Below are 11,384 nucleotides of genomic sequence, written 5' to 3' on the forward strand. Positions count from 1 at the left end.
CCATGCCATAGGTTCGCCACCACTGGAATAGGGAATAGGGAATAGAATAGAATAGAATAGAATAGAATAGAATAGAATAGAATAGAATAGAAAATATAGAATGGAATGGAATGGAATGGAATGGAATGGAATGGAATGGAATGGAATAGAATAGAATAGAATAGAATAGAATAGAATAGAATAGAATAGAAAATATAGAATGGAATGGAATGGAATGGAATAGAATAGAATAGAATAGAATAGAATAGAAAATATAGAATGGAATGGAATGGAATGGAATAGAATAGAATAGAATAGAATAGAATAGAATAGAATAGAATAGAACAGAACAGAACAGAATAGAATATGAATGGAATGGAATGGAATAGAAGAGAATAGAACAAAACAGAACAGGGAATAGGGAATAGGGAATAGAATAGAATAGAATAGAATAGAATAGAATAGAATAGAATAGAATAGAACAGAACAGAACAGAACAGAATAGAATATGAATGGAATAGAATAGAAGAGAATAGAAGCTGGAAGGGACCTTGGAGGTCATCTAGTCCAACCCCCTGCTCAGGCAGGAAACCCTACACCATTTCAGACAAATGGTTGTCCAGTCTCTTCTTAAAAACTTCCAGCGTTGGAGCATTCACCACTTCTGGAGGCAGCCATTTGTCTAATATAGTAGAGGTCTCCTGCTTAAGCAGGGGGTTGGACTAGAAGACCTCCAAGGTCCCTTCCAACTCTGTTATCCTGTTATACCTACAAAGGAACATCTGGCGTGTGATCTCAGCCATAGTCTTTTTTCCTGAGCCAACTAGATGAGGATTTCCCCTTTAATTAAGCTAAAGGCGGGTGATTTACAGATGACGTCTCCTTTGAATCTAGCTCAGTTCCTGGGTCTTTATGAAGATACTTGCCCTGTTTCCTTGGCAACATCACTGCCTTGTCTGGGATAGTTTTCAACTTCCTTTGCCTTGAAAGTCAAATACTTTTTTGGGGGGGAAAAACCTTCCTTTTTTTCTGTTTACCTCCATGACATCATCCTATTAAGATACAGTATTCTCTTGGGTGGGAGTTTAAATCCAATCAAAATGTGTTCCTGGCATTCCTCCTTCCTTCCTTCCTTCCTTCCTTCCTTCCTTCCTGCCTTCCTTCCTTCCTTCCTTCCTGCCTTCCTTCCTTCCTTCCTTCCTTCCTTTTCTGGCTTTGCAACAGCTGTTTTCCAAGAAGTGCAGTCGTTAATTAAACCCCACTAAAGGCAGTCCTCAACCTATAACAGTTCATTTAGTGACTGTTTGAAGTTACAAAGGCACTGAAAAAAGCCAGCTGACTTTCATGGCTAAGATGGAACTAGAATTCACCATCTTCTGCTGAGTAGCCCAGAGTCACCCCAGTTGGCTATCATGCCTAAGGCAGGACTAGAACTCACCATCTCCTGGTGATTGGTCCAGAGTCACCCAGTTGGCAATCATGCCGAAGGTGGGACTAGAACTCACCATCTCCTGGTGATTGGTCCAGGGTCACCCAGTTGGCTATCATGCCTAAGGCGGGACTAGAACTCACCATCTCCTGGTGATTGGCCCAAAATCACCCAGTTGGCTATCATGCCGAAGGCAGGACTAGAAGTCACAGTCTCCTGGTGATTGGTCCAGAGTCACCCAGTTGGCTATCATGCCTAAGGCGGGACTAGAACTCACCGTCTGCTGGTGATTGGCTCAAAGTCACCTAGCCGACTTTCATGCCTAAGGCGGGACTTGAATTCAGGATCTTCAACTCTCTATCCCTTTAAGCCTTACACCAAACTGGCTCTCATTTATTTAACATTATAATGTTTAAGAAACTAAAATAAAATAATAAAAACAAAATGTAGCTTGACCGTATTCTGTAAGTCTTTTTTCCCCCCTTTCTTTTAACGACCCCGTAATCCCTTGCATCGGGGTGGAGCCTGGCTGACTGAATGGAGCTGAGCATTGACCGGCCGGACGCCCCTCCCGACACCTATGTGGCGCTCACAGCAAATCTTTCCTTTTTGCGCCCCACGAGAGAAATATCTGCCGCTATCTACGATCGAAATCGCAGCCTCCTGATTTTGGAGGCGAACCGTGTTCTGTGACTCCGAAACAGAAATAATAATAATAATAAAAAATCCTGCATCCAAGCTTGCGTCAACCTTTTTCTAGGCGGAACGGGAAAAAAAACCCCGAGTGCGCCGGTGCGGAATTAACAACTGTTTGCTTCAACGTCTGCAAAGCAAATTGACCTTTTGCAGCCCTGTCATTTTTATCAAGCTCGTAAATGGCAGGCCGTGGGGTAGCCAAGCAATCTTTTCAAATTAGAGGAAGAAAGAGCAGAGAAGAATAAGGGCCAGGTGGACAAGCGAGAATTATACGGGCGGTTATAAAAGGCCGATTCCCCGTTGGGTTCTATTGTGCCTAAAGAACAGCATTCGAGAGGACCAGCCAATAACCGGTTTTAGCAGAACAAAGAATATTTCCTCCATCTATTTAAATAATAATAATAATGTCAGGCGTATTTGGATTTAGAAGTTGCCGCTTCAGAGAGGTATCCCAATGGACATAATGCCTGTCCCCAATTCCTAAACTTTAGGCAGTCTGAGTTATATCCGCCTTGGCCTGGAAATTCAGTTTCAAAATATAAATATATATGTTTTTAAAAAACAGCCTTCAACAGTGGGAGTTAAAAAGCTCAGCGTGACCGCCGTCGCTCACCCCTCCATTTTGCAATCGAATGCAATTCAAAATCCGCCATTTTCCTGCTGTTGATAATTCGGGCAAACCGTTTGCGAGATATTGAATTGAACTTGTACCCCCCAAATCCACGGTGTCTTTGACGCAACGCAGAAGTCTATTCATTGTGAGCCATGAATTGTACCAGTAAGTAACCCCCCCCAAAAAAACCCACATTGAATTGGAACGTGTGGTAATATATACTTATAATGAACACACTTTTGGATTTATAGTCCCAAAGTTGCTTTTCCAAGAAACATCTGAACTTTCTTTTTTTTTCTTTCCTTTTTTTCCTTTTTCTTTCTTTTCCTTTCGACACTATTATTCTGTAACTCCTACTATTTACTCAGGGGCCAGATTCTAATTTGTAAACCAAGCGTTTACAAATTAATCTTATCTACTGGCTAAGTTATTATGGAATAGTATCAGCCATTTTAGCTTCTAAAATGATGGAACTAAACTGAACGAAAGTAAACTGGTTATTTATAATATGAGCACCCATTTTCTACACAATAATTCTGGGTGGGTCACGTGATCAGCAAGTAAAAATATTGAAAATAAAATAGGGCAAAACATCAAACGTTTGCCCTGCAGCATCGAAAGTTCACTATTTCAGCTATAGGTTAGTTCTCGACTCGCAACCCCAAAGTTTCCGTTGCTAAGCTAAGCCGTTGTTAAGTGAGTTTCCCCCCCACCTTATGATCTTTTTTGCCACAGAATCACTGCAGTCGTTAAATGAATCATGCGGTCGTTAAGTGAATCTGACATTCTCCCACTGATTTTGCTTGTCAAAAGGGCAAGGACTGGTCATAAGTCACTTCTTTCAGTGCTGTTGTTGCATCAAACGGTCACTAAATGAATGGTTGTTACTCAAGGACTATGTGGAAAGCTATTCTGTATTCAAAAGATAATGTTGGCTTAGATGTGACCGGGAAAACTCCGTGGAACAAGAACAGGTATCCAGTCCTGAAGAACAGGTTAGATATAGGTAGTCCTTAATAATAATAATAAAGTTGGAAGGGACCTTGGAGGTCATCTAGTCCAACCCCCTGCTCAGGCAGGAAACCCTGTACCATTTCAGACAAATGGCTGTCCAGTCTCTTCTTAAAAACTTCCAGTGTTGGAGCATTCACCGCTTCTGGAGGCAGGTTGTTCCATTGATTAATTGTTCTGTCAGAAAGTTTCTCCTTAGTTCTAGGTTGCTTCTCTCTTTGATTAGTTTCCATCCGTTGCTTCTCGTCCTGCCTTCAGGTACTTTGGAGAATAGCTTGACTCCCTCTTCTTTGGGGCAGCCCGAGATACTGGAAGACTGCTATCATGTCCCCCCTCGTCCTTCTCTTTGTTAAACTAGACATACCCAATTCCAGCAACCGTTCCTTATATGTTTTAGCCTTCGGTCCCCTAATCATCTTTGTTGCTCTTCTCTATACTCTTTCTAGAATCTCAACATCTTTTTTACATTGTGGTGACCAAAACTGGATGCAATGTGGCCTTACCAAGGCTTTGTAAAGTGGTATTAACACTTCACGTGATCTTGATTCTATCCTTCTGTTAATGCAGCCTAGAACTGTGTTGGATTTTTTGGCAGCTGCAGCACACGGCTGGCTCACACATAAGTGATTGTCCACTAGGACTCCGAGATCCCTCTCACAGTTACTACTGTTGAGCAAGGTACCCCCTATGCTATCCCTGTGCATTTGGTTTTTCTTGCCTAAATGTAGAACCTTACTTTTTTCACCATTGTACAACAGTTTGTTTAGTGTCCACTCAAAGTTACAACAGCACTGGAAAAAAGTGACTTACGACTGTTTTCCACACTTACGACTGTTGCAAAATCTCCCTGGTTGCATGATCAAAATTCAGATGCTTGGCAACTGACTCGTATTTATGATGGCTACAGTGTCTCGGGGTCATGTGATCCAGCTTTTGTGACCTTCTGACCAGCAAAGTCAATGGGGGGAGCCAGATTCACTTAACGACCGTGTGGCTAATTTAACAACTTGCAGTGATTCACTGAACAACCGTAGCAGGAAATCTCGTAAAACGGGGCAAAACTCACTTAACAAATGTCTCTCTCAGCAACGGAAATTTTGGGCTCAATTGTGGTCGTAGGTTGAGGATTGCCTGTAATACCAAGAATCAGTGGGAAAAAAATTGTAGTATTGAAAGGTTTATGCAGAGAAAGTTGATAATGCAGCTTAAAAGGAGAGCTACCAAAGAGAAGAAAATAGAATTTATTGGTTAAAAGGCATTTCCACCATGAGAAGGAACACAAAAGGGAAAAAGACAATACGGAGGCAGAAAAAAAAATCTATACATGAGACACATGTACCTACCTGAGAGATATCCATGACAGAATCACAGCTCAGAGGCCTAGTGGATGTCAGGTCATTAGAACCCAGGACCGTTGAGATGATTCCGTTTTGGTCAACGCGTCGGATCATTGTACCATCCACAAAATAGATAAAACCAAACTTGTCCACTGTGATGCCTGTGAAGAGGAAACAAACTCAGTAAGACTTCTCTACTTGATTAGTTTCCATTTGTTGCTTCTTGTCTTGCCTTTAGGTACTTTGGAGAACAGGTTGACCCCCCCTTTTCTTTGTGGCAGCCCCTCAATTACTGGAAGACTGCTATCACGTCAACCCTAGTCCTTCTTGTCACTAGACATCCCCAATTCCAGCAACCATTCATTATATGTTTTAGCCTCCAGTGCCCTGATCATCTTTGTTGCTCTTCTCTGCACTCTTTCTAGAGTCTCAACATCTTTTTTACATCGTGGTGACCAAAACTGGATGCAGGATTCCAAGTCTGGCCTTACCAAGGCCTTGTAAAGTGGTATTAATACTTCATGTGATCTTGATTCTATCCCTCTATTAATACAGTCTAGCACTGTGCTGGCTTTTGTGGCAGCTGCAGCACACGGCCTGGACAACCATTTGTCTGAAATGGTATAGGGTTTTCTGCCTGAGCAGGGGGTTGGACTAGATGACCTCCAAGGTCCCTTCCAACTTTATTATTATTATTATTATTATTATTATTATTATTATTATTATTATTATTATTATTATTATTATTATTATTATTATTATTATTATTATTATTATTATATTTAGGTGATTGTCCACTAGGACTTACTATTACTGAACCAGGTACCACCTATACCAGTGGTAGGCAACCTTGGCTCTTTTATGACTCGTGGACTTCAACTCCCAGAACTCCTGAGTCACCATTGAATTTCATTTTGTTGCATAGGGCCCAGTATTCAAGCCTATCTTCTTTTTATGGCATTAACTCTCTCCAACTGTAGATCTAATTCATTATTTTTTATTTTTTTGATTGCTGGTAGGAGAGGAAAAGTAAAGCAAGAAATAATTGCCCAAGGATAGGACTTTAATTGACCAGGGGTGTGGAAATTCATTAGGGATTTTTTTTTTGTAGGCCATAGGAAGACATGGGTAGACAATGGAAGTGTGTGACACGTTTCCTCACATATAACCTCAGTGTCCACCTGTGCTGGTTACTGGAATCTTAATTTCTGGTTGCTGGGATGATTGGAAAATTTCCATTTCGTTGTCTAGGGGTTCTTAACATCTCTGTGTCAGGTGTCAGAGGTGAATAAAAATGTGTATCAGGGACATTTTAGAAAGCAATTAAAACATACCCCAACAGTCTTAAAATTCAAATCACAGACTCACTGTTCCTCAGCGAATATGAATAATGGATTTAAGCCCCACAAAGGCAGATTGGTTCCTGTTTGTGCAGCTCTCGTGCCCTTTTACAGTGAGCGTATACATATTTTTAAAGCAGGGGTCTTCAAACTTGGCCCTTTGATGACTTGTGGACTTCAACTCCCAGAATTCCTCAGCCAGGCATGCTGGCTGAGGAATTCTGGGAGTTGAAGTCCACAAGTCATGAATGGACCATAGTTTCCCCATGCTGGCTGAGGAATTCTGGGAGTTGAAGTCCACAAGTCATGAATGGACCATAGTTTCCCCATGCTGGCTGAGGAATTCTGGGAGTTGAAGTCCACAAGTCATAAAGGGGCTGTAGTTCCCCCATGCTGGCTGAGGAATTCTGGGAGTTGAAGTCTGCAAGTCATAAATGGGCTATAGTTCCCCCATGTTGGCTGAGGAATTCTGGGAGTTGAAGTCCGCAAGTCATGAAGGGGCCAAAGTTCCCCCATGCTGGCTCAGGAATTCTGGGAGTTGAAGTCCACGAGTCATGAAGGGACCATAGTTCCCCCATGCTGGCTGAGGAATTCTGGGAGTTGAAGTCCGCAAGTCATAAAAGGGCCAGGTTTGAAGACCCCTGTTGTTTTGTTTGTTAAATGTATCCCTATCCTCCTGCAATGAAAACGATGCCAAATAACAGAATGACAGAATTGGAAGGGACCTTGGAGGTCTTCTAGTCCAACCTCCTAGGCTATGCTTTTAATAATATGACCACACAAACACTGCTATTAAAAATGGCGTCAGGGATGTCTGAGGTAAATTAGTTAAGTCATGGCGTTTGCATGGGGACATCATGGCACATATGGCACACCCTCACTGATGCTCATGGACAGACGTAATTGTAATCGATCTTAAGAAAATTCTAATAGATAATTAAAAAATTTTTTTCAAATAGAGTTAAAAGATTAGATGATTGGATTGATTAAATGGAGCATCTAAAGATTAAACATGGGTTTAATGATGGCTAAAAATAACAGAAAAATAACTTGGAAATAAATGTATGCTAGTTTAAGAGGGATATGTATTTTAAGTAGTATATTATTTTCTTATTCTTTTCTTCCTTTTTTCCTCTTTTTTCTTCTTTCTCTCTTCTTTTTTTATTTTTCTTTGGTGTCTTTTTTCACTTACTTTTTAAGAGATGAAAATAGACTTAAATACTTAAATGTAATTATGAAATTTTAAATGTAATTGAGAAAATTTTTTAGCCAGTAAGAATATTTCGAACATTGTAGGGAAAACAAATTTAAATAAGAATTGTAAACAGGATTCATGATGAGGCAACCAAGGTGACTAGACAGAAAAGAAGCATGATATTGATAATAATAAGAACTGTATTAGCCTAATATGAGATAGTAGATATTAAGGGAAAAAGAGAAAAAATCTGATGTTTAGTATAAATATGAGATTTATACTAAAGACTTATGTATGCTATTGAACTATAGATTAACCCAGTCATTATGTTGCTTTTTAAATACCTAATTGTAAAATGAGAAAATTAATAAAATATTATTTAAAAAAAAGAAAAGAAGCATGATATCAAAGTGATCATTATTGGTAGAAATTTCAGAGAAAAAATTATATTTAAATTGTTACCTATTGAATTAATAAGAATTGTATTAATTCAAGGTTGGCAAAGAGAATATTAGTGGAAGAGGAAGAAATCAAGCAAAAGCTATTATGTGGACTTTGGAATATAAAAACGGATCGTTAGTGATTACTTTGTAAATATAAGCCCAGGCAACACACTGTTTACCAAATATTAAGGTGTTTATGTTAAAAAATCAATAAAACGTGAGATTTATACTAAAGACTTATGTATGCTATTGAACTATTGATTAACCCGGTCATCACGTCGCTTTTTAAATACCTAATTGTAAAACGAGAAAATTAATAAAATATTATAAAAAAAAAAGAAAGAAAAGAAGCATGATATTGAAGCGATCATTATTGGTAGAAATTTCAGAATTTTTTTTATTTTATTTAAATTGTTACCTATTGAATTAATAAGAATTGTATTAATTCAAGGCTGGCAAAGAGAATATTAGCGGAAGAAGAGGAAACCGAGCAAAGCTATTATGTGGACTTTGGAATATAAAAACTGATTGTTAGTGATTACTTTGTAAATATAAGCCCAGGCAACACACTGTTTACCAAATATTAAGGTGTTTATGTTAAAAAAAATCAATAAAATATATTTTTTAAACAAAAGAACGTTGAGGACCACTTGTATTTAAGACCCCACCTCTTAAAATGGCCTCTCTTACCCCTGGGGCTTGTTAAGGTAGCCTCATTGGCTTTTCCTCCGTCTCCGCAGTGGGTGTCATCAAAGGGAAGACACTGGTCTCCTGTCCCGGCTAACACTTCCGAGTTCTTCACGATGTCCTTGATCACCGTCGTTGACTTGATCTTGAAAACGCGACGGCTGCTGGTGTCAGAGAGGTAGATGGATCCAGAGGTGGGATCGGCGGTCAGATAATATTTGTGAGCTGGGCTGTGACTGCAAAAGGGAGGGCAGAAGGACCCGTTTATCTCTTGCATACAGAATGGAAAATGTACATTGCAGCACCGTGAGTGAAGCCCAAAAGCCAACGCAATAAGCAAAAATACGGTAGGATGGGAGAATCGAAGGACGGGAAGAATTGAAAAGACCTGGTTTCTGCTTATTTGGGCTTGTCAGCCCAAGTGAAACCTAAGCTGGTTAAAAGAAAGTTTGGCCTGAAGGGTGCTGGGTGCTCTCTGAACTTGGTGGTTTTTTTGCAGACGTTTCATTACTCAACTAGGGAACATCATCAGTCCTAGAAGGGAATGGGGTTTGTGGAATGGAGGAGGAGGAGGACGACTGTGGGGTCCTTGGTGCTCTCTGAGACATTTCATGACCCAACTAGGTAACATCATCAGTGCTAGAAGGGAATGGAGGAGGAGGAGAAGGGAGGGGGAGGAGAAGGATGACAACGACGACTGTGGGATCCTTGGTGCTCTCTGAGACATTTCATGACCCAACTAGATAACATCATCAGTGCTACAAAGGATCTACTCCTTCCTAGCACTGAAGATGTGACCTAGTTTAGGTCATGAAAAGTCTGCAAGAAAACCACCAAGGTCAGAGAGCACCAAGGACCCCTCATTTCAACCCTGAGCTACAAATATTCTCCTTTATTGTGGTCTGGAGTGTTCCTCACCCAGATGGCATAGCTCTTTTTTAAACAAACATCTGCCAAAGATAATATGTATGGATATAAATGATACGCACAGCATGAAACGGAAGGAAGGAAGGAAGGAAGGTGAAAGCGAGCCAACCCATCCTGATTTTTGAGGCCTAGTAACTTAGCTAACCTTGCAAACTTGGTGGGTGAACATTTCTTTCTGTGTTTTTTTTTTTTAAGACAGTGGTGGCTGGACTGAAACACGGTGGGAAGTTAGGGAAAAGTGACAGCAGGTTGGAAATGGGCCTTTACGTTTATATTTTTAATAGATTAGATTATATAAAACGGGCAGGGAGTCACACAAAGTAATTTTTCCCTCTATGGACAGATAACTTTCTGCACTGGAAAACCAGCTGCTGTTTTCCTTCAACAGAACTGGCTCCTTAAAAAAAAACAAAAAAACCAACTATAAACATTTTGATCTCTTGCAACTAACGAATAAATGTAAAAGTATAAAGGGTCCTGAATTAAAAAGCACCAAGGTTTATACTACAGTGCAAGGAAGGTAGTGCAAGAGATCAAAACTCACAAGAGGGGAAGGCGTGGCATAGTGAGATAAGCCCCGCCCCTTTTGCACATGTGTGCAAAAAGGGGAAGGGCTTAGTTTGTGACTCCTCTTGCAGATTTTGAATTCAGGACCTCCCATTTTTTATTTCCTTGGCATTTTATCCGTTTGCTGCTTGATGTGCACCATAGCATGGGAGGATCTGATGTTAAAAATAAAATGCATTTTACCCGTGACTCGGTATTCCTTTATCAGTGGCAGCCCAGCAACCTTAAGTCACTTTATAAAGTGCAACAACAAGTAAAGAAAAAAAAAGAACAGTATGCAACAGGACAGAGAAAAGGCACCCATAATTGGCCACCGGATGTCTTACCTATGTCTGAAATCTTTATTTCTGACAGAAGAGCAGGAACGCAGAAGGCAGAAGAGAAGAAGGAAGGAGGAGAGAGAGAAAAGGTTAGAAGGTGAACTCCGAGCCTTGCGGCTTAGGCTGAAAAGTTGGCAGCGACAACCACACTCTACAAGGCAGCAATCAATAAAAGAGTTAGCAAACTGGAGGTCGATCCTTCTCAAAGAGCAGGCAGAACGACAGAAGAACAGAGTTGGAAGGGACCTTGGAGGTCTTCTAGTCCAACCCCCTGCTCAGGCAGGAAAACGTGTACCATTCCAGACAAATGGTTGCGCAAACTCTTCTTAAAAACTCCCAGTGTTGGAGCACCCACAATGTCTGGAGGCAAGCAGTTCCACTGGTTAACTGTCCTAAGGAAATGTCAGTCATCTCGTCGGAGACCTGCCTCATAACGCTGATTCCTTCCATGGGGGAAAAAATATATCATTTTGTCTGATGCTGGCTGGATGAAATATAACGTAGCTGGATTGTTGTTATATAAATCCATTGTGTTATGGTGTGTTATGTTTAGATAGCATGGACAGTTGCCAAGCGTCTGAATTTTGATCACGTGAGCCTTGGGGATGCTGCAATGATTGTCAGTGTGAAAAACGTTTGTAAGTCACTTTTTTCAGTACTGCTGTTACCTCAAACAGTCGCTAAATGAGTGGTTGTTAAGTTGAGGACTACCTGTATTTACAATGCTTTCCTAGCACAAGTGAGTTACATCTGGTTGCTAAATTCACATTAAAGTCCAAGACAGGGGTAGGCAGCCTTGGTTCTTTTATGACTGGTGAACTTCAACTACCAGAATTCCTG

The 11,384-nt window shown here is 40.5% G+C and overlaps 1 protein-coding gene across 1 annotated transcript in view; it reads right to left on the reverse strand.

The window, feature by feature from the left end:
- LOC107297379 (teneurin-4) overlaps nucleotides 1-11,384 on the reverse strand; it is a gene marked incomplete at its 5' end in the record, with an annotated part of 78,940 nt that overhangs the window by 30,810 nt on the left and 36,746 nt on the right. Inside the window, 3 exons of the mRNA XM_015826743.1 lie at nucleotides 5,072-5,226; nucleotides 8,734-8,966; nucleotides 10,551-10,571. Coding sequence (XP_015682229.1) covers nucleotides 5,072-5,226; nucleotides 8,734-8,966; nucleotides 10,551-10,571 — 409 coding nt within the window. The remainder of the gene's footprint in view (nucleotides 1-5,071; nucleotides 5,227-8,733; nucleotides 8,967-10,550; nucleotides 10,572-11,384) is intronic.

This window comes from Protobothrops mucrosquamatus, unplaced genomic scaffold, assembly GCF_001527695.2.
Source record: "Protobothrops mucrosquamatus isolate PMUCROS unplaced genomic scaffold, P.Mucros_1.0 scaffold3271, whole genome shotgun sequence".
Taxonomy (NCBI): domain Eukaryota; kingdom Metazoa; phylum Chordata; class Lepidosauria; order Squamata; family Viperidae; genus Protobothrops; species Protobothrops mucrosquamatus.